This window comes from Dipodomys ordii, unplaced genomic scaffold (genome assembly GCF_000151885.1).
Source record: "Dipodomys ordii isolate 6190 unplaced genomic scaffold, Dord_2.0 Scaffold60, whole genome shotgun sequence".
Classification (NCBI taxonomy): Eukaryota; Metazoa; Chordata; class Mammalia; order Rodentia; family Heteromyidae; genus Dipodomys; species Dipodomys ordii.
In genome coordinates, this window is record NW_012267276.1 from 9,264,818 (window position 1) to 9,286,737 (window position 21,920).

Consider the following 21,920-nt stretch of genomic DNA (forward strand, 5'->3'; position numbering starts at 1 on the left):
GCAGACGGCTCCCCAGGAGGACCAGGAGAACATCAATCCGGAGAAGGCAGCGCCCGCCCCGCAGCCGCGGAGCCAGGCCGCGCCCGCGGTGCTCAAAGCCGGCCCTGCGCGGGCGGCGGGGCCGCCGAGGCCCAAGACACGACGGGTGAGCACGGCGGGCGACAGCCTGTGCACTGGGGGCCGAGCAGGACGAGGGGCTCTCGGGACCGGGTTCTGGGTCGGTGGCTTTGGCCTGTAGGATGTGACTGGTAGCGCCTTTCCTTATCCCCAGCCAACACGGCTGTGCTGCCCGTCTGCGGTGCTGGAGCGTCGTCTTGGCCCTCTGCGAGAGTTCCTTCCACTTTCCAGCGCCAGCCACCGCCAAGGACCCAGATCTCCCCTACTCGTCATCTGCTTAAGTGACTGACTTATACTACTAGCGAAGGGTTTTATTAAAAAAAAAAAAAAAAAAGCTTTGCATTTGGTGAAATCCGCCATTTTCGCGCGGTTTGCTCTGCTGCTCCGCCCTAGGGTGAAGAGTGCGAATCCACACGTTTCTTCTTTTTTCGCCAATTCGTCCCGTGTCTACTGGCCGGACCTCTCCCCCCTCCCACCCACACACCCACACCATGCTTCTTAACCTCCATTATTTTGTAATTCCAGTTCGGCTTGTAGAGTTTGCCTATAGGAATGTCTGACAAATTGAGACATGCTTTCTTATCCATGATTACTTTTTGCTTCAGAAAGCTGTTTTTCTGAACAATATATGGGAGTAAAAGCAAGGTGGGGAGGGAGCATAACTCCTTTTCATAAGCTCAAAGCCAGTCATTTACTTCTGTTTAGGCTGCACCCCTAAAGGACCTGCCGATAAATGATGAACCTGTCAGCGCTCTTCCTCCTTGGAAGGCTAACAGTAAACAGCCCGCCTTCACTATTCATGTGGACGAAGCCCCTGCAGAATCTCGGAAGCCGCCACCCGAACCCAAAGCCACGGAGTGCGAAGATGTGCTGGCTTTCAATACAGCCATTGCTTTGTCTGGCACACGAAAACCTCTGGTACCTCTTGATTTTCCAATGGATGGTAGTTTGGGTACGTTCTAAAGAAGATCTTTATCCGTTCAGGCTTGTGGTTACTCTATTGGGTTAATGGGATTGGGTATTTTAAGGTTTACTATAACAAGTTTAAGAAAGGGTGTGGTTTATCTCAACTCCTGGCTAATGTTGATTTTACTGCCCACTCCACGGGAAACAATATCAATTACATCAACTTCATTAAGTTCTAGTGCCTATTTAGGCTGAATCATGGATGTTTATTTGGTTGGGAGAGTAGATTTGTTGTATTTATAATACTTTTTGTGTGTATATGTGTGCTGGTACTGGGGCTTGACCTTAGGGTTCTTGAACTCTCACTTGGCTTTCTTATTTGATCATAGTTGGTGCCCTGCCACTTGAGTCATGCCTTCTGCCCAGCTTTTTAGTAGTTAATACACGTATCCTCAAAACACTTGCCCTGGCTGGCTTTAAAAGGTTACCAGATCTCAGCCTCCTAAGTACTAGGATACATACTCAAGCCACCAACATTTGGCTTTAATAGTATCATACTTCAGAGAATCCTGTTTTAAGATAAAATCTGAAATATTGCTAGCTTTTGTGTGTGTGTGTGTGCACACATGTGCACACCTGTCCTGGAGCTTGACGACAGGGCCCTTTCCCTGAGCATTTGTTCAAGATTGGATCTGTAGCACTTGAGGCACAGCTCCACATCTGGCTTTTTGCTCTCAGGAACTTTCCTGCCTTGGCTGGCTTTGGAATCCCAGATCAGCCTCTTGAGTAGCTAGGCCTGAGCCACCAAAGCCTGGCTTTCATGCTCACTTCACTTCTTCTATCACACTTTAGACTTGTTTGAGGATAGTCTTAAAAATGGTGATGCCTGACACCTCTTTCTGTAAAACTAGTGGTTATATACTATAAAGTGACACTGTCTTAACCCATTGTGGCTGCTGTAGGCAATTCTGCTTACACATTGTACTGTTTATTTACCAAAGGGTGACATTGGACAGGGACAGCTGCATTGTATCCATTTTAGCTCTATTGGTTGGGCGGAGGGGTGTTTGGGAAATTCCTTTGGACATAAAATGTGCAACCAAAATTTAACCTCAAAGGAATCTTTGGTCAAAAAAAGTAGGGATATTCTTTGCCTTAAAAGATAATTTAGCCAGGCACTAGTGGCTCGTTCCTGTAATCCTAGCTACTCAGGAAGGTGAGATATGAAGCCAGCTTGGGCAAGAAAGTCCATGAGACTCATATCTCCAGCAAATTACTCCGGGAAAAAAAAAAAAGCACTGTGCCTAAAGTGGTAGAGCGTTACCCTTAAGCCAAAGATGCTCAGGGGCAGCACCTAGGGCCTAAGTTCAAGCCCCAGGACCAACAAGAGATTTTTTTTTAAAAAAAGATAATTTATAAGCCAGGCATTGGTGACTTACATCTGTAATCCTAGCTACTCAGGATGCTGAGATCTGAAGATCACAGTTCAAAGCCAGTCCAGGTGGGAAAGTGTGTGAGACTCAAAAAAAACAGAAGTGGAGCTGCAGTTCAAGTGGTAGAGTGCTAGTCTTGAGCACAAAAGTTCAGGGACAGTGTCCAGGCCCTGAGTTCAAACCCCAGGACCAGAATAAAGAAAAAAAAACACTTGAATCACTTGAGTGTTGTGCTAATCTGTTTGAGTTGCCCAATTCAAACCAATTTCTTTAGCAATAAGTTATCTGAAACCATTTGATGGATCCTAGCTGTTGCCCAGCTGTGCTTTGCATCTGTCAGCCCTGTGGTAGGGTTTGTAATTCCTACTGCAAACCTCATTTTATCAACTTGAATTTTAAGTACCAGATCATTGCACCATCTACTCCTATCCCGTGGAAGATGAATGATACTTTTACATAATACTGAATCCTATGAGTAGCCTTTCAGGATTTTTTTTCTCATTGATTAAAATTATTGCAGTTATATATATAGACAGATCTGAGTTGAAATAGTCTATGTACTTTAACACAATATGTTCATTTTAATTGGATAAAATGCTTTAGTAGTAATAGATTCCCATAAGGAACCAAGTAGAAAACCAATCTGTCTTTGGGTGGTTCCAGAGTCACCACATGCTATGGACATATCAATTGTGCTAGAAGATGAGAAGCCAGTGAGTGTGAATGAAGTGCCAGAGTACCACGCAGACATCCATGCATACCTCAGGGAGATGGAGGTAAGACTTGAAACCCTGCCTGCAGGGTGCACTCAGTGGGGCAGATTGGAATGGAGAGACTAAAGCTTAAACATTTAATTACTAGTGAATTAGCCTGGTGCAATGTTTGACTTTCTATTTGTAGCAATTCAGCTAATGATAAAATAATCCTTGTTGCAATTTTCTTTATCTGAGAGATAGGGGACAGGGTTGTTACCTGTCCTGGGGCTTGAAGTCAGAGCCTGGGTGCTGTCCCTTAGTTTTGCGCTCAAGGCTAGTGGTCTACCACTTGGGTCACAGCTCCACTTTGAGCTTTATAGTGGTCTACTGGTGATAATCTCACTGACTTCCTGCCTGTGTTGGGTTCAAACTGCAGTCCTTAAATCTCAGCCTCCTGGGTAGCTAGGATTACAGGCGTGAGCCATCATCGCTAGCCTTCTATAAACCTCCCTCCCGATAGGTTAAATGTAAACCTAAAGTGGGTTACATGAAGAAGCAGCCTGACATCACCAACAGTATGAGGGCCATCCTGGTGGACTGGCTGGTAGAAGTGGGGGAGGAGTACAAGCTGCAGAACGAGACCCTGCACCTGGCTGTGAACTACATTGACCGCTTTCTATCCTCCATGTCTGTGCTGAGAGGAAAGCTCCAGCTCGTGGGTACTGCCGCCATGCTGCTTGCCTCGTAAGTCCTGCTGGGTTTATGTGACTTCAGGAAATTGGAATTTTCCAACTGTAACATTTTAATTTAATGCATTCCACTGGGTAGACACTACATTAGGGGTGACACTGTGGTATGTGGGGTTAATAGAAGTGGAGGAGGACAAAATGGCTTTTGAATCTATAATGCTAATTTTCTTAGCTCTTGCATAGGGCCTGTGGTGTGGTTTGTGAACCTGAAAACTGGCTTCTGTACACTGGCACTGAATTTCTGGGTGTAGTTTCTTCCATGCAGGGCTTACTGGCAAACAATCTGTATCTTTGCCTTCTCTCCACTAAGATGTGAAAATGAAGCGTAAAAACCCAAACAGAGTTTCCTCCATCCTCAGCTGTTCGCTGAGCACTGGCACAGCTCCCCTCTTGGGTGGGCTGTGTCACGGCCTCCTTCATCTCTGACTACATGGCAGTCCTTCATTGCTGAGCGGTGGAGCAGAAAGGCTGGTCGGGCAGGGGACAGAGGAATTGCAGTTGGTGGAGAGTGGCTTTATTTTGCTAATGGAATTTCAGATTTGAATTGAGAAGCTTGCTTCTCTTTTGTTAGGACTTACAATTTTGAACTTTTTTCATTTTAGAAAGTTTGAAGAAATATACCCCCCAGAAGTAGGCGAGTTTGTGTACATTACAGATGATACCTATTCTAAGAAACAGGTTCTGAGAATGGAGCACCTGGTTTTGAAGGTCCTTGCTTTTGACCTGGCTGCACCTACAGTAAACCAGTTTCTTACACAGTACTTCCTACACCTGCAGCCTGCAAACAGCAAGGTTGAAAGCTTAGCAATGGTAAGTTCACTTTGCTTGTGGGGGAAAAGCACCAGCGTTGCTGAGCAGCTTTGCTCAGGATCAGGAGAACCAGTGTTTTAGGGCTGGAATCCATTTGCAGCATGGGGAAAAGTTAACCATTAGCAAAGGATACAGCCACAGTTGGCCCTCTATTTCCCATGGATTCAACCACAGGGATTGTAAACACACATGGGAAAAATAGTTGCACCTGTACTGAGCATATACATTAACTGCCATTTCAGCCATGTTATATATTAACATTTATTAATGAGTAATTGAGAGGTAGTAACCCTAAAAGCAGGGGTCTAGGTGTCCATGATTCCTAGGGCAACTGTCGAAAAGCACCAAATAGTTCTTTGAAAGGAAGCTGGTAGTGTAGTGTGCACAGTTATTAAGGGACCAGGGTGCTGGTGGCTTATATGTATAAATTTAGCTGCTAAAAAGGCTGAGATCTGAGGCTTATGGTTTGAAGCCAGCCCTGGCAAGAAAGTCCTTGAGACTCAACTCTAATGAACCACCAGAAAGCCAGTAGTGGAGCTGTGGCTCAAGTGGGAGAGCACAGCTTTTAGCACAAAAGCTCAGGGACCCAGGCCCTGAGTTCAAGCCCCAGGACAAGCACAAGAAAAAAAGTTATCAAGGGAAGAAAAAGAGGATAAGGCTATGAGCAGTCTCCTGCTTGGCATGGATTTGAATTCTAGAGCTCTTGTGATTAAATGGTTTTCCATTCCAGTTTTTGGGAGAATTATGTCTGATAGATGCGGACCCGTACTTGAAGTACCTGCCGTCGATTATTGCCGGAGCTGCCTTTCACTTAGCACTCTATACCATCACAGGACAGAGCTGGGTTCGTATTCAAGTTTTCATTTTGCACATCTGCTTTGACTGAAATGTGTGCTTGAAAACTTTGGAGCCATATCACCTGCTGCTTGCAGACAGTAAATGATAAGAGTTGGTGTAAAAGTGACAGGATAGTGGCCTGAGGAATGGAGGTGTTCAAGATAAGTTACACACGCAAATTGCTGCTTTGACTATCAACCCCCTTCTCTGTCCTTAGCCGGAATCATTAGTCCAAAAGACTGGATACACCCTGGAAAGCCTCAGGCCTTGCCTCCTGGACCTCCACCAGACCTACCTCAGAGCACCACAGCATGCGCAGCAGTCCATTCGAGAGAAGTACAGAAACTCAAAGTAAGGCCCACCAAGGAGACGCTGCTTGTCCCGTTACTGCCTAGTGAGAAGACTATGTCCACAGAGGGCTGTAGTAAACAGCTCTGCCCCTTGATTTCGGTGGGAGGCATTGTATGTGGGGATCAAACATCCTAATATCATCAGACTCACCCGCAGATAGAAACAATTTTGAGGTTTTGGCAAATTTATTATTTATGATCTCTGTTGTCTAGTGAATGTTCATTACTAAAAGCCATTTCTTTTCTACCCTCAGGTATCATGGGGTTTCTCTCCTCAACCCACCCGAGACACTAAATCTGTAACTATGAAGGATGCCTTGCTTTCTAATGTAAATCATTCCAAGTACATGGTGTACAGTTTTTATTTTAGGTTTTAATTTCACAATCATTTCTGAACATACAAGTTTTGGCCAAGGACAAATTATGGTATCTATCATTTTTAAGTGGTTTTAATTTGTATATCTTTTTGTACATGTATCTATCTCCGATAATTAGCTAATTTTAAGTGGTTTTAGTAAATATTGACTCCAGCCGCCAATATAAGAATAAATTGATTTGGAAGTCTTCATAAGTGAAGGTTAATTTGAAGTAAAACTATGACTTTTGGGGGATATCATTTAGAAATGCTCTCTTAGCTTAGGGTTTATTATATAATAAGGAAAGCTCTTCTCTAGGAAAGCAGACCCTCCCTCAAATTCTGACATTCTTTATCCTAAATAATTGGGCCTATTTGCTGCACTGTTCACACTTTCTTTTGACTGGGAAAAGTGTGCTCTGGACCCAGCTCTTGTCTGTCTCTTTGCTCTTTCTCTTAGCTCTTTCTTTGCATGAAGTGTGGCAGCTTATTAAATAACTTATTCCTCATCAACCTTTACAAACTCAAAAGATTACAGATGGGAAGCTCTGAAATAGATAACGTTCTCTAGAAATGTTCATTTGAAGCATAATGTAAAAGAAAAGAAACTGCTAGGTTTTCTAAAGGACTTTTGAATAAAAAATACCCAAGATTGTTAGCATGGATGGAATAAATATCCTTTTAATAGTTATATATATACATACATTAAATCATGTTAACTCTAATTAGCCGCTCTCTTCTTTTTCCTCTTCCTCACTGGATTTTTACTGGGTGCTTTCTCTTGTTTTGCACTGACCGTCTGTGTTCTGTGAATAAAGTAAATTAACAGCTCACCAAGTGTCCTTGTTAAATTCTGGATCACCGGCAGAAGACTTTCTGGTTTTCCAGTCGGATATAAAATGTGGCAGCAGCAAGAGTAAAATAGCAATGGTGGGAAGTGTCCCCCCTTACAGAATTAGAAACTGGCAAGCCAGTGAGGTGCTGCTGCACAGCGTCATGCCAAGGGCTGGCCCCCAGACCTGAGAGAGTTTGTGTACACAAACCAGAGATCTGTTACCTTATTTTCTTTGGGTTCTTGTCTGGTTCTAAAATGATCCTCTCTTCTTCTTCACTATCGGAGAGGACGATAGGAGCAGCTTTGAGAAATGGCAGAGAGGTAATGTGAGTGACCTTCAAGTTTGCACACCAGGTGACTATTTGCTGGACACTTACAGATATACCTTGTTCTTTAACATCTTTCCCTCTCAAGAAGCTCTTGTATAAAAATTGTGTATGTGTGTTGCTTACTTGGGGCTTGGGCACTGTCCCTTGAGCTTTTTTGCTCAAGAGTAGCAAACTCTACCATTTGAGCCCCAGCTCCACTTCTGCTTTTTTTGGTGTTAATTGGAGATGAGTCACGGACTTTCCTGTCCAGGCTGGCTTTGAACCTCAGTCCTCTGATCTCAGCTTCCTAAGTAGCCTGGATTACAGGTGTGAGCCACCGGTGCCCAGCTTTCTTTCAACACTTTCCCTAAAGATTCTTTTTATTACTGGCATAAATGCTCAGTGCATTTAGTAAGTGCCATAATAGTAGTACAGAGAATACTATTTATATACCATCTTTTTGAAGTCAGGCCTGGTGCTCTACCACTTGAGCCATAATATGCCCCAGTCTGTTTTTAGCTTGTTTTTTCGGGTAAGGGCTCAGGTTTTTCACCTTGTCGGATTAGACCACAAGCCTCCTGTGCAGCCAGGGTCCCGCCAGTACATGCCACTACACTTCACTGAGACAAAGCCTCCCTAGCCTCACCTGGGCCAGCTGGTTTAAACCACGACCTGCCTGCCCAGTCTCCCTCTGCCTTGGGAATAGCTAGGCTTTCAGGCATCAGCCTTGTGTTAGCATGTTTTATAGAACCAATTTGGAAAGTGATTTTTAAGTCAATATGTCAGATGAATTACTTAAACAGCCTAAGATGGCTTAGGGCGTGGGTACAGTGGAGCAAACCTGAAATCCCAGCAGTGAAGGGAGGATGATTACAGTGAGGCCCATTGGAAAAGCACAAAATCTCATCCAAACTAGTGTTGTTTAATACAAGACACTCACTTCAAACCCCAGTACCACCAAAGACACATTTTCTAAGACATTTTCCAGAAACAAGCAAAAAATATGCCTATAGCTACTTAGCAGGCTTAGCTCTGAGAATTGTGGTTCAAAGCCAGCCTGGGCGGGAAAGCCTGTGAGACTCTTCTCTCCAAAAACCAGAAGTGGAGCTATAGCTCAAGTGGTTGTACTATCTTTGAGCAAAACCCCTTGGACAGTGCCCAGGACTGGCGCACACACACAAGAGTGAAGAACCTATTTCACGTTCTTGCCAATGCTGATACTTGAATGCTTCTCAATCATGCAGTAAAAAGATACCATCATTTTATTGTCTTTGTGTTTTATCTCTACTAGGGTTAACCATGGATAATATTAATAATCCATTTGTACTTTCTTTGAAAAGTACTTCATATTTGCCCATCTTTTGAACAGTAACTAAAAATGTGAACTGGGTGCCAGTGGCTCACACTGTAATCCTAGCTACTCAGGATGTTGAGATCTAAGGATGGTGGTTCAAAGCCAGCCCAGGCAGAAAAGTCTCAGACTTATCTCCAATAAACTATCAAAAAGTTGCAAGTGGAGCTGAGATTCGAGTGGAAGAATTCTAGCACTGAGCCAAAAAGCTCAAGGACAGCACTCACATTATGAGTTCAAGCCCCAAGACCAGCACAAAGTAAAAATATCCCTAGGTAGAAGTTAATTCAGTTGTACAGTGGTTAAAATGCAAAACCAGGCAGAACTAGTTAGCTACTGCAAGCACTTCTGGAGTTCTGTGTGTTCTCATTTAATTGTTTTCACTAAAAAGATAAAAGTATGAAACACATTTCCCTAGGAAATCCACATTAGGCATAGATCATTCTCCTAGCAGAGGCTCTGCTGGGTAGTAAGAGCCTAAAACTACAAGTTTATGGGACATCTTCAGGAAAGTATCTTCCTAAAACTAGCTCACGTTTATATGTAAAACACAGTTTTGCTATTGTTTGCATACCAAAGTATAGTTATTTCAGGCTGGGAAGGTGGCTCAGTGGTAGAACGCTTGCATGCATGAGGCCCTGGGTTCGATTCCAGCACCACATAAGCAGGGAAAAAAAGCTGGAAGTGGCGCTGTGGCTCAAGTGGTAGAGCGCTAGCCTTAAGGTGAAGAGCTGAGGGACAGCGCCCAGGCCCAGAGTTCAGGCCAACGACTGGACCCAAAAACATAACAAAAGTATAGTTATTTCACAAAAATCAGATTCTCTTAGAATTGGTGTTAACATTGCAGTTAGCTTTAGTCATTTGGTTGGTTTTCTTTTTTTTCCCAGTGCCAGTCCTGGGCCTTGAACTCAGGGCCTGGGTGCTGTCCCTGAGCTTTTTGGCTAAAGACTTGCACTCTAGTTGAGCCACAGCTCCACTTCCAGCTTTTTTGGTAGTTAATTGAATATAAGACTCATTGAATTGCCTGAAATTCTCAGATCTGAGCTTCCTAAGTAGCTAGGATTATAGGCATGAGCCATTGGTGCCTACCTGAAATTTAAACCACAAAATGTTAGCCCTTCCAAAACCACTATGTGTAGCCCATCTATATTCTCTGTATAGGTAGGTGTTTACAAAGAACACAGATCTTATAGTGCATGATCTTTTACTTGTAAATAATTATATATAACACTTATCTCTTAGATAAGAGGTTATAGATGACAAATATTAGAGATGAGATAAAAACTGGTAGCACCACCTACCCTGGCCTCCAATACCAGCAACATCCACTGCAGTGTCCATTTTCATGTCGTCAAGAATGATAGCTTCATCACTGCCAGCCTCATCCTCATCTTCTTTCTCAGAGTCCTCAGGAGCGCCCCATGAGTTTTCTATTCCCTCTCCAATTTGGGCAGTGCCAGGAGTCCAGAGCACAGGCTTAGAAACACTGGGCATGTTAAGAAAACTGAACAGCAAGAAATATGGTATACAGACCAGGAAATGTAGCTTAGTGGTAGAGTGCTTGCCTAGCATGTATGAAGCCCTGGGTTCAGTTGCTCAGGAAAGGCCAGAAGTGGTACTGTGGCTCAAGTAGGCAGAGTGCTAGCCTTGAGCTAAAGAAGCTCAGGGACAGTGCTCAGGCCCTGGGTTCAAGCCCTAGCACTGGCCAAAAAAAAAGACAATATACAGATGGCTGAATAATGAAGAAAGATAAATTTTTTAACAGGCAAGATTATGGACACCATCATGGTAAGAAAAACTCAAGAATCAGGCTTCTGACACTGTAGCTGTAAGAAATTTAGCAAATGTGAACAGTATTAAATGTACAAATTTCAAAATTAAAATGAGTCTTAAAGTACAAAATTTTCAAAGGAAAATAAAATGCTGTAATTGGGTGGTCGCTGGAACCCAAGACATTCTATACACTGGGATAGTGTTCCGTCACTGTATTACATCTCAGGCCATAAAATGGTTCTTGGAGAATGTCTGGGTTTTAGAGCTACTGAAGTTCAAGAAGCTGAATGTTAAACCATCAACTTAGTATGACACCACTGTAGTTTGTCTCTAACAGTACAGTATTCCAGGAATGCAATGTCAGTTTGTGCAGACGAGAGAGAGGAAAGCTGAGTCCTGCTGCCATTAAACCCACCCAGTAAAGATACACTTCTGGAGGAGGCTCAGCTTCAGCAATGATTTCATCGGCTTTCTCTTCCACCTCAGAGGTATCAACAGGGGCCTGCTCCATTTTGAAAGCTGTGATCCTTTGATTTGCTATAGATTCTGCAAAGCCAAACTTTCCACCTTCTTTCCTGTCAGTTTTTGGATAGGGGCCAGGGAGGAGATGACAGATGATAGAAAAGGAAGGAAAGAAGTTACTATCTTATCCTTTTGCTAGTGAAAACTACTCTAGTTGATTCATATGACTACCTTAATCCTACCAGTTTATGATAGCTGTCAAGATAACTAGTAAAAGGTTGCTACACATTGCTATTATGTGCTATACATTGCTAGCTATGTGTTTAAAGTATATCCCCCATATTTTTTTTCTTTTGGCAATATTTAAAGTTTATACTCCATGCCTTGATGTGCTAGACATGTGCTCTACCACTTGAGCCATACCCTAAGCACTTTTTGCTTTATTTTTCAAATAATTTCACTTTTTGCCCAGACCAGCCTTAAACCACAATCCTCCTATTTGCACTCGCTGGGATGACAGGTGTAAACTACAGCATCTAGCCTTTTCCTTATTGTTGAAATGCGTCTCACAGAGTTCCTGGGCTGGCTTGGAACTTTGATCTTCCTAACCTCAGCCTTCTGAGTAGCTAGGATTACAGGTATGAACCACTGTATCAGGATGACAGAATAGTCTGTAATACTCAAATTAGCTGTTCCAGGTAAACGCTGGCCTCCCATCAGATAGAAAAATTGGAGTAAAATTTGAAGGGGTCTAATCAATTTACTTTTTCTATGTTTTTAGTACTGGGATTGAACTCAGAGACTACGGCTGACTAGGTTCTACCACTTCCCTGGCCCTGTTATCTTTATTTTAGTTTTCGAGGTACAGTCTTGCGAACTACTTGTGTAGGCCTTGAACTCAGGATCCTTCTGCCTTCACCACCCAAACAGCTGGAATTACAGGCCTGTGCCACCTCACTTGCTCTCTACTTTCAAAAAATACACTACTATATTCAACTGAGACTAAAAAAATAAAGAACAATCAGGTGTGAAATACAGTTGTCCGTGTGCAAGAAAAGCCCTTAAAAGTCTTGTAAAAAGACTATTTAGTTCTGAGGAGTCCAACTTACCTGACTTTCTGATCATTCCCCAAAGCTTTCTGTATGAGCTCTGTAATTTCTGCTACCTTCACACCAGCTATTTTGCTGCATCTCAAAACCTGTTTATAAAAGTGAAGTATCACAAATCAATTCTCTATCAAAACCTAAAACATCAATTCTTTTTTCTACCTTTATAATCCAAGCTTTTTATTTCCAAATATGAAACGACACACTTTAAATGTAAATTAAAACACAAGAGTCATTTTATCACTTTTAAAGGAGTAGTGCATTAAAGGAACAGTGTGATTGATACTGTGGGTGAGGCCACAGACGACATACAGGTATGCTCCGAGAAACATCTGCTTCCTTCTCTATGAGTGATCCACAGAAATGGATCGAGACTGTAGTTGTGATTTTACTTGTGCCAATCATGATAACTGAAACTAGCACTTATCAACACTTAATGTATGTTATACACTGTAACTTATATATGTATTTATCCATCTTTACACCCTCCTAACAAGATATGGGCAGTAATCTCATTCCCTTTTTTAGATTAACTGAAGTCCAAAAATACAAAATCATCTGCCCAAAGGCAGCAAACACAATGTCCAGCTTGAATTTGAACTAAGAAGCTATTGTTCATACTATTTGCAATATATTGTGTTTAAGAACCACTTCTAAATTCTAAAAGTAAAACCATCTTTTTCTCCTACTTTCCTACCTGGGTTGGCCTTTGAACCATGATTCTTAGATCTTAGCCTCCTGAGTAGCTAGGAATATAGGTGTGAGCCACCAGCACTTAGCTATTTATATTTTTAAAGGAGGGGGATATAACTTTTCCTTTACTGGAAGCAAAGCTAAGCCTGGAGGGCCAGATGTGTGGGTAGCAATGGGGGAAGTACTCTTCCCAGCTACCAGTCGAAAGGATGTCATGATTGGACTGAAACCTGATTCCATCACATCCCAGAATCAATCATGGAAAGTCTCCTTGTTGGCTTTTGGTGGTTGTGATATAATAAACAAGCTTCTAAAGAGATTTTACAGGGAGATAGGTCAAAGCACTAACTTGATCTTTAAGAAGCATTATCCCGCCACTGGACTGGATGGTACAGATTTCTCGATGCTTGTTCATGGCGATCACCAGCAAGCCATCCATTACTCGTTCTTCTCGTTCATTGGGATCCACCAACAAGTATGTTCTGAAATGAACATTATATCATCCTGAGCAAATTTGGGTGGAGAGCCTGTTATTCTTAAGGTAATGGGTTTTAAAAACAGTATCAATGAAGCCAACACTGTAAAGATCTTGGCCTGTGGATCTGAATCACAGGGAAGACTCAAAATTGCATTTATAAACATAGTGAATACTTAAGCAGGTATCTCTAGCTATTACAGTAAAATAACAACCAGTTCAGACAGATTTTATTTAATGAAATAATATCAATCTTAGTACGTCTTTGGTTAAATGACGTCAATAAAAACTTAGGTACTATTTTACAATTTTCCCTATGTGACATATTCTACGGTCTTCTAGATTCTGCTAATGGCACATTAATGCCCATTTCTACACCACCCAATATACCACCTGATAGGCACATGGCTTCTGAGTCCATATATGCAAAATAGTAGATTTCAAAGAACAGAGAACTCTCTTGAATAATTTAAGATATTACATAGTAAAATAAAAACTTATTAGGTCAAACAAAATCTATAAAACATTTTTAACTCTTTACTGTTTTAACATGACTACTGGAAAATATAAAATTACTTATATAGCTTGCATTTTATTTCTATTAGATAATGCGGGCCCATTTCCCTCTAATAAAATTCTCTACAATGATTAAAACAAATCTTTGTTCTCATGCACAAAATGGTTAAAGGATCTTATTTATGTCTCCTTGTTTCTGAAGGTTTAAGGCTTAAGCTTCCATATAAAAGCACCAGTACATGGACCTCCAAGACGCTAGGGTTTCTGTTGGAAGATTAAGGACACATGTGCCCATCTATGCAGTATTTTCCCAACAACCTGCTCCTAGAACCACTCCCTCAATACCTTTCCAAATCCAGTCTTCATTGCCCCACTCACCTTCTTACCCTAATTAAAGCCTAGCATCCTAATCTCTTACAATCTGCACATTTCCAGAAAAAGAACATTGCTACAATTTATAAACTGGTAAGTACACTATAAGACAAAAATGTTGGGAAGTACAATCAAGTAGAGCCTTCTTTTCACTACTGTTTTTAAAAACTGTCAACTATTGCTCTCACAAAGAGAACTAACTGTAAGATGCTGTGATAGGAAAGGAGGATTCCAGTCATCTAGGACACATCTGTGTAGAGCGTTGAAGTTCCCAGCTGCCTTTGTAATTTCAGCCAGGAGAAGGGGAAACTGACCCCTGCTGGAAGAAGGCAAAGCTGACACAGATGGGCATGTGGTGGATGCTCAGAGGGACTGGATCACGCTCTTCAGGTGTGTACTGTTGCAAAAGAAAATATCCACCAATTAGTCACCAAGTTAGGAATTTATCAAAGTATCTATCATCTTGAGAATCAAAAGCTGAAACCAAAAGTGAATTCTTTTATCCTCAGTACCTGAATCACATCTTTTTCCAACTACCTGTGTGACACTGCTACTTTTCAAACTGTGTGCTTTCCAGGACACATCTGCAAAATCTTTGAGGTATACTCTGCATCCCATGCAATGAAGCCATCGTAAGCACAAGCAATTCCAGTGACTGAAAATGTACACAACCAACATCACATCCTTACTATTTTTGTGCTGGCACTGGTGTTTGAACTCAGAACCTAGACATGTTCCTTGTTTTTTTTCACTCATGGCTGCTGCTCTACCATTTGAGACACAGCTCTACCTCTGGCTTTTTAATGATTAGCAGGAGATATGAGTCTCATGGACTTTCCTGCCTAGACTGGCTTTGAACTGCAAATCCTCAGATCTCAGCCTCCTATGTAGTTAGGCCTGAGCCACTGGCACCCAGCTACATCTGGATTTTGTAACATTTCCATGACTCCCCAAATTCCCGAGCCTCTCTGCACTCTCACTTCCACCTTTGGCCCCTCCATTAATCGGCCTCTTCTGCACATTCTACATCAATCAGCTGAATGATCTCATTATTATGTATCAAGCTTTTTTCAACTTAATATCTCCTCCACTTTGTAGCACATATAAGTAAGCATGCCTAGGTGTGTGAATACAGACTTCTTTTATCCACTTATCAGCTGACATTGGACCATTTCCAACTTGCAGCTTTGACTGTTAATGCTACAACCCTTTCAAATACACCTGAGTACATACTCTCCTTCCTTTTTAGGTCTCTCAGCACAGAATTGCTGGAATTCATTTTCTTAGTCGTAAGCCATAACTTATTTTAATATTACAAAGTAAAATGTGTTGAAAGATGTGTACCACGTTATTTTCTTCGATTTTATTTTTTATTTTTATATAGAAAGTTTATGCTTAGCTTTTTTCTTCTTTTTTGGCCAGTTCTGGGGCTTGAACTCAGGGGCTGGGCACTGTCCCTGAGTGTCTTTTGCTCAAGGTAGTACTCTACCACTTGAGCCACAGCTTTACTGCTGGCTTTTTCTGTTTATGTGGTACTGAGGAATCGAACGTTAGAGCTTCATGCGTGCTAGGCAAGCAACTACCACTCTGTGCTTAGCTTTTTAAGAAACTGCCAAACTTTTCCAACAACATTGTACTATTTTTTAGCTGTTGTCATCAGCTCTTCTGCTCAAGACTAGTGCTCTACCACTTTGAGCCACAGGGCCTCTTCCAGTTTTCCAGTGGTTAATTGGAAATAAGTCTCACAGACTTTCCTGCCTGAGCTGGCTCTGAACCATGATCCTTGACATCAGCCTCCTGAGTAGCTAGGATTACAGGCATGAGCTACCAGTGCCTGGCTAAAACTATTTTTATGTTCCTACCAGCAATAATACATTATTTTTCTATTCCTTTCTGAAGTCTTCTAATCACACTACTATTTTTTTGTGGGGGTCCAGTCGTGGGCCTGAACTCTGGGCCTGGGCATTGTCCCTCAGCTCAAGGCTAGTGCTCTAACACTTGAGCCACAGCGCCACTTCCAGCTTTTTTCTTTTTGCTTATGTGGTGCTGAGGAATTGAACCCAGGGCCTCATGCATGCAAGGCAAGTGCTCTACCACTGAGCCACCTTCCCAGCCCCTAATCACACTACTTTTTTATTTACTTCCCATACGAATTTCATCTTCCATAGCCCAAAAAGCATTTGGTACATGACAGAGCAGATATCTATGCTTATTCAGCTGACCATGGCCTTCTGTCTGTATTTATCATTTTCTTTGGTCCTTCAATAGTATCATATACCAACAGCCCTTGGCAGAAGACAGGTTTCTCATCTCTGTTCTGGGTACAGAAACAGTACCTCTTCTGTATCTAAATCTACAAACTTTTAATACTCTGGCACACAATTTACATACATCAAAACTGACCTGCTCAGCACAAAGAAAAAGACCCCTAGACCAATGCTTTTCAGTGTGCTTTCTGGACTGGCACCATAGGTACCATCTAAGAACTCTAGGTTAGACATGGAAAGTCTTATCCCCCCTCCCCCCACCTCTGTGTTCCTGTGAGTTACATCCTGGCAATATGTCCTAACAACTCCTCTAGGTACTCTGATGGTCCTCCACCAACTACTTTATTATGCAAAGGGAAAAAAAATCCCGGAGATGGGCTGGGAAGGTGGCTCAGTGGTAGAGCACTTGCCTCGCATGCATGAGGCCCTGGGTTCGATTCCTCAGCACCATATAAGCAAAAAGTAAAAAGCTGGAAGTGGCGCTGTGGCTCAAGTGGTAGAGCACTAGCCTTTAGCTGAAGAGCTGAGGGACAGTGCCCAGGCCCAGAGTTCAAGCCCCACGACCAGACCCAAAAAAAAAAAGAAAAAAAATCCCAGAGACCCAGAAATCCACAGAACTTCCATCCTTGTAAACAATGCATGGCTGTTACAGGGTAAGAATGGTACTATGCTAGGAATCAAGTATTTTTTAGATGTGACATTCAATCCAAAGAGGTAATCATTGCTCTATTCTGGTAGTCATTGCTCTCATGCTGGGATATGTTCTTGACATTTCTATAAAGATAACTTAAAAGAGATTTCTAGGGCAATTGTGATGCTGGATAGCTTTTGTATCATGAAACTAGCCAGAACCTACATGGCTAACAAGACTTTACTGACAGCTAGTTGTCTATGCTGTCTAGGATGCGCACTCACACGTGGAAGGGTCCTGGTTCAGATCACAGGCGCTTACCAGGGTTACTTCATCTCCTTGCACAGAGACATCAGGTCTTCGGAAGTGACACAAGGCTACAATGGCAGCAATGCTGGCAGCGTCGATAATATTCCCATCATGATTTAGTAAGTGTAGGTCCACACGTATTTGCCAGACCTGAAAAGCATAAATATAAATACATAAAATAATAAATGAAAAATATAAAAACATTTAAAAAATCCTAACTGAGGGCTGAGAAGGTGATTCAGTGGTAGAGCGCTTGCCTTGCATGCCTGAGGCCCTGGGCTTGATTCCTCAGCACCACATAAGCAAAAAGAAAAAAGCCAGAAGTAGCACTGTAGCTCAAGTGGTAGAGCGCTAGCCTTGAGCTGAAGAGCTGAGGGACAGCGCTCAGGCCCAGAGTTCAGGCCCTATGACCGGACCCCCCCCCAAAAAAAAAAATCCTAACTGAGCAAAGCAACTAGACAGTTAGCAAGAAAAATTACACTGCCTATAAGCACTTTTCTGTTTTCTGAGAAAACAGGAAGCCTTCTAGTTGATCAGTAAAAATGAAAATTAAAAAGCCAAGAGCTGGGAAGGTGGCTCAGTCAGTGCTAGAGTGCTTGCCTTACATGCATGAGGCCCTGGGTTCAATTCCTCAGCACCACATAAGCAGAAACAGCCGGAAGTGGTGTTGTGGCTCAAGTGGTAGAGCGCTAGCCTTGAGCTGAAGAGCTGAGGGACAGCGCCCAGGCCCAGAGTTCAGGCCCCACAACCAATCAAAAAAAAAAAAAAAAATTAAGCCAAGTAAATATCTAAAATACAATCAGTTCACCTTTCTATTTGAGTTATTGGACCACAGTAAAATACCTTATACTCACACATTTTTCTAACTCCAAACCTAGTATGTTTTTTATTCTGTCTGATAACATCTCAAACTCTTAAGGTTTATATAATAAGAAGGTGGAAGTGAAGCAAACTTTCTCTAGCGTAAAAAAATGCTTTAAAAATACCCTCATGGAGAACATAATTCTGCTGGTCAGCGGTGGCTTGTGCCTGTAATCCTAACCACTCAAGATACTGAGATCTAAAGATCCTATTCAGTGAGATCCTTTTTTTTGTACATTTCTTCTTGTAAAAATGCTGTACATAGGGATTAGTTACATGAGCAAGGTAATGAGTACATTTCCTATTGATCATTGTTGCCTCCTCCTTTGTTTCCCCCTACTATCCCTTCCCTCCCATCTCCACAACTAGCCCCCCCGCCTTGCCGAAGTTGTAAAGTTCGTTTTCAACATAGTGTTTTGTACATCTCATTGTTACAATGGGTCAACCTGTATTTTTATTTAAGCATTTTTTCCCTTCCCCTCCCTGAATTAGAGAAGTGTATATACAAGATGCAGGGCACTGACATCAAATACAGTGAAACCAGGGTTATACCGTGGGGGAGGAACATACAAAAAATCATTGCTCCATTTGTTAGGAAATGGAAAGACTTGGAAAAAATTATATTAAGTGAAGTAAGCCACGCCCAAAGAAACATAGGGCCCATGGTTTCCCTTATTTGCAATAACTAGTATATACCTGAAACAAGCAGAAACAGTCAGATAAGTTGATGTTAGGTGAAATGAAACCCAAGATAAGGACTCACATGGTTTTTCTTTCTTGCTATTGTTTCTAATGTATTTATAAGATGATTTCTTTGTTGCTTTGTATGTTCCTCCCCTACGGTATAACCCCTGCTTTCATTGTATTTGATGTTGGTATAATTTGTGGAGGGGAAGGGAAAAAACCAATTGTTTAAATAGGAATACAGGTGGACCCATTGCAACAATGAGATGTACCAGACGTTATGTCGTAAAATGAACTTTACAACTTTGGCGTAGGAGGGGGGGGGCGGTCAGGGAGTGGGGGAGATGGGAAAGGGTGGTAAGGGGAAACAAAGGAGGAGGCAACAATGCTTGATAAAAAATATACTCATTACCTTGCTTATGTAATTGTAACCCCTCTGTACAATATTTTCACAATAAAAAAAAAGAAATAAAATACTTTGAGCATCTGGAAAAAAAATCACATGGTACATTATTCACACGGTACATTATAAGTACGTTAGAAACAATAGCAAGAAAGAAAAAAGATATCTGTGTCCCTGTCTTGGGGTTCACTTCGTTTAACACCATCTTATATGGTCATATGTACATAGCTTTTGGCCTTTTCTGCTCGTCCTATATATGTACTAGTTATTGCAAATAAGGGAAACTATAGGACCTTTGTTTCTTGGGCCTGGCTTACTTCACTTAATATAATTTTTTCCAAGTCTTTCCATTTCCTAACAAATGGGTGATGTCAATCTTTCTGATGGAGGCATAGAATTCCATTCTTATCTTCAATTAACCAAAAAGAAGTGGGTGGGGGTGTAGCCCAAGTAGTAGAGTGCCAGCCTTAAGTGAAAAAGTTAAGGACAGATAGCATCTAGGCCCTGAGTTCCAGCCCCATATTAGTGTCAATGTACGCACATGTGCACACATGCACACAGTTTAAGAATTTTAAGGCGATTCCTCACCTTTTCACCAGCAACGACACAGAGTGATTCAGTGTCTATACACTTGGAATTTCTCAGACATCTTTCCAGGAGTCGATTCAACTTCACCAACAGATCTGACTGCCTATGAAACAGGGATGGATACATGGTCATGAACTTAAAATGTGTTGTTTTTCTATGGCTAAAGTAACTTAAGAAAGATTTAAATACCTGCCAGGTTCAAATGCCGGAGCAGCCATTTGAGAAAGTTCAAGATTAAAATACAGAATACCTTCTGTTGGCCTGTTGAGTTTTGGAGAAACAAGTTCACAGGAAACCTGGCCAAGAACTCTGCAAAGATAAAGGAACAACACAGTTAACTAAGAATATTTCCTTTCCAAATAAAAAAGATGTAATAAAACAGACAACAATTTTCAATCTCATTCTGAGGGTAATATGTTCAATCTAATGGCTTGACAGACCCTTGAAAGTCATTCAAAAAAGGAGGCAAGGTGGGGACTGGTGGCTCACACACACCTGCAATCCTAGCTACTCAGAAAGCTGAGATCTGGGGGTTGAAGTATGAAGCCAGCCAGGGCAGGAAAGTTCATCCCTCTTATCTCCAAATAAACAGCAAAAAGCTGGAAGTAGAGCTGTGGCTCAAGTGGTAGTTCCAGTCTTGAGTGAAAAAGCTAAGGGACAGCACCCAGGAACTGAGTACATACATCAATATGAGTGTGTGTGCGCACACACACACACACACACATACACACACACACACGAAAAAAAGAAAAAGTGGAGTCTGTTAATGAGAAGGTGGTCAAAATCTCTACATTGTTAAGGATGTCATACTTAAAGATGTCATAAAGAACCACAGTGATATTCACAGAGCTTGTGATTAAACAGTGTACCTACAAAACCAAAAAGTGTTACATTCAAGGACATATACTTATTCTTGGAAGGACAGTCCAGACTTCTGAACAGCTTTGTCAACAACCCAGTCAACAAGATTACTCTTGCACTGCGGGTGGACTTCTTACAAACAGAATCCTGTTACCTTGTTTTCCCGAGCTCCACGATACAGCACCCATAATCCGCCCCAAATGAGATCCTTAAGCTTCTGTAATCGTAGGTTTGTCTGCCATCCAGCCGCTGGAAACACAACCAACATTCATTTATTCGGCAACTCTCTCTTGAGCAACTCTTTTGTGCAGTCACTCGCGATCTGTGGCACTCTAACCACACGGCCCCGGTGTGCCGGCGGAAGCCAGGCGCTGCGGGGCATGGAGAGGTGCTGCGATGGCTTGGAAGCTTGAAAAGAATCCGGCGGCCGGGCGCCGGTGGCTCTCACCTGTATTCCCAGTTAGGGCACTAAGATCTGAAGTTCTCGGTTCGCAGCCCGGCCGGGGAGGAATGCACGTGAAACTTTTATCTCCAATTAATCACCAAGTGGCGCTCTGGCGCCAGGCTTGAGTGAAAAAGCCAGGTGAGAGGGGGAGGATCTGAGTTCAAGGCCCAGGATCGGCAGAAATAAACCAAACCAACAAACCGACAGCGCAAAGTACCCTGCAGGGGCGGGAGGCGTACCCCCGCCCCGGCCCGCTTCCCGGGCTGCGCCCGAGGCCGCGCCGGCCCCAGCGGCACGCGCCTCCGCCAGGGCCTCCTACCTTCTTCTCTTCGATGGCGCGCAGGAGGAAGCGGCGCTCACAGTTAGACAGGGGCGTTTCCTTCATGGTGTCCGGTCACGGCGCCCGCCGGGACCAGAACCCGGGACCGGGAACCGCGGAAGACTCCACGCGCGTCCCGTTCGCGCCGCGGCCCCGGAGGTGATGTCATTAAAGCGCGACGGTGGCGGAACGAAGACGGGGCCAGGATGGGCGGGGCAGTGGGCCAGGGGCGGGACTGGAGCGGGGCAAGGGAGAGAGGATGGGCCGGGATGGGCGGGGCGTTGTGTCGGGGGCGTGTCTGGAGGGCGTGCCGTGGGCGGGGCCAATGAGCGCGGGGCTGGGACCTCGCGGGCGCTGGTGCACGGTTGGTGATTCCGGGATGTGTTTGCTCTTTAGGAGATTTCAGGGT

General features: G+C 42.9%; 2 protein-coding genes across 2 annotated transcripts in view; one reads left to right on the forward strand and one right to left on the reverse strand.

The window, feature by feature from the left end:
• Positions 1-6,977, forward strand: part of Ccna2 (cyclin A2) — a 10,364-nt gene extending 3,387 nt beyond the window's left edge. Inside the window, exons 2-9 of the mRNA XM_013022114.1 lie at positions 5-145; positions 823-1,069; positions 3,120-3,232; positions 3,672-3,895; positions 4,503-4,710; positions 5,441-5,554; positions 5,765-5,898; positions 6,152-6,977. Coding sequence (XP_012877568.1) covers positions 5-145; positions 823-1,069; positions 3,120-3,232; positions 3,672-3,895; positions 4,503-4,710; positions 5,441-5,554; positions 5,765-5,898; positions 6,152-6,200 — 1,230 coding nt within the window. The 3' untranslated portion in view covers positions 6,201-6,977. The remainder of the gene's footprint in view (positions 1-4; positions 146-822; positions 1,070-3,119; positions 3,233-3,671; positions 3,896-4,502; positions 4,711-5,440; positions 5,555-5,764; positions 5,899-6,151) is intronic.
• On the reverse strand, positions 6,917-21,665 carry Exosc9 (exosome component 9). Its single transcript, XM_013022164.1, has 12 exons — positions 21,512-21,665; positions 20,902-20,996; positions 20,076-20,195; positions 19,887-19,989; positions 17,363-17,500; positions 14,458-14,540; positions 13,130-13,262; positions 12,091-12,179; positions 10,948-11,094; positions 10,048-10,232; positions 7,310-7,388; positions 6,917-7,058 (listed from the first exon to the last, which is right to left on the reverse strand). The coding sequence occupies exons 1-12, from the start codon at positions 21,575-21,577 to the stop codon at positions 6,974-6,976; spliced, it is 1,323 nt and encodes a 440-aa protein (XP_012877618.1). The 5' UTR covers positions 21,578-21,665; the 3' UTR covers positions 6,917-6,973.
• Between the last annotated feature and the right edge of the window lie 255 nt (positions 21,666-21,920).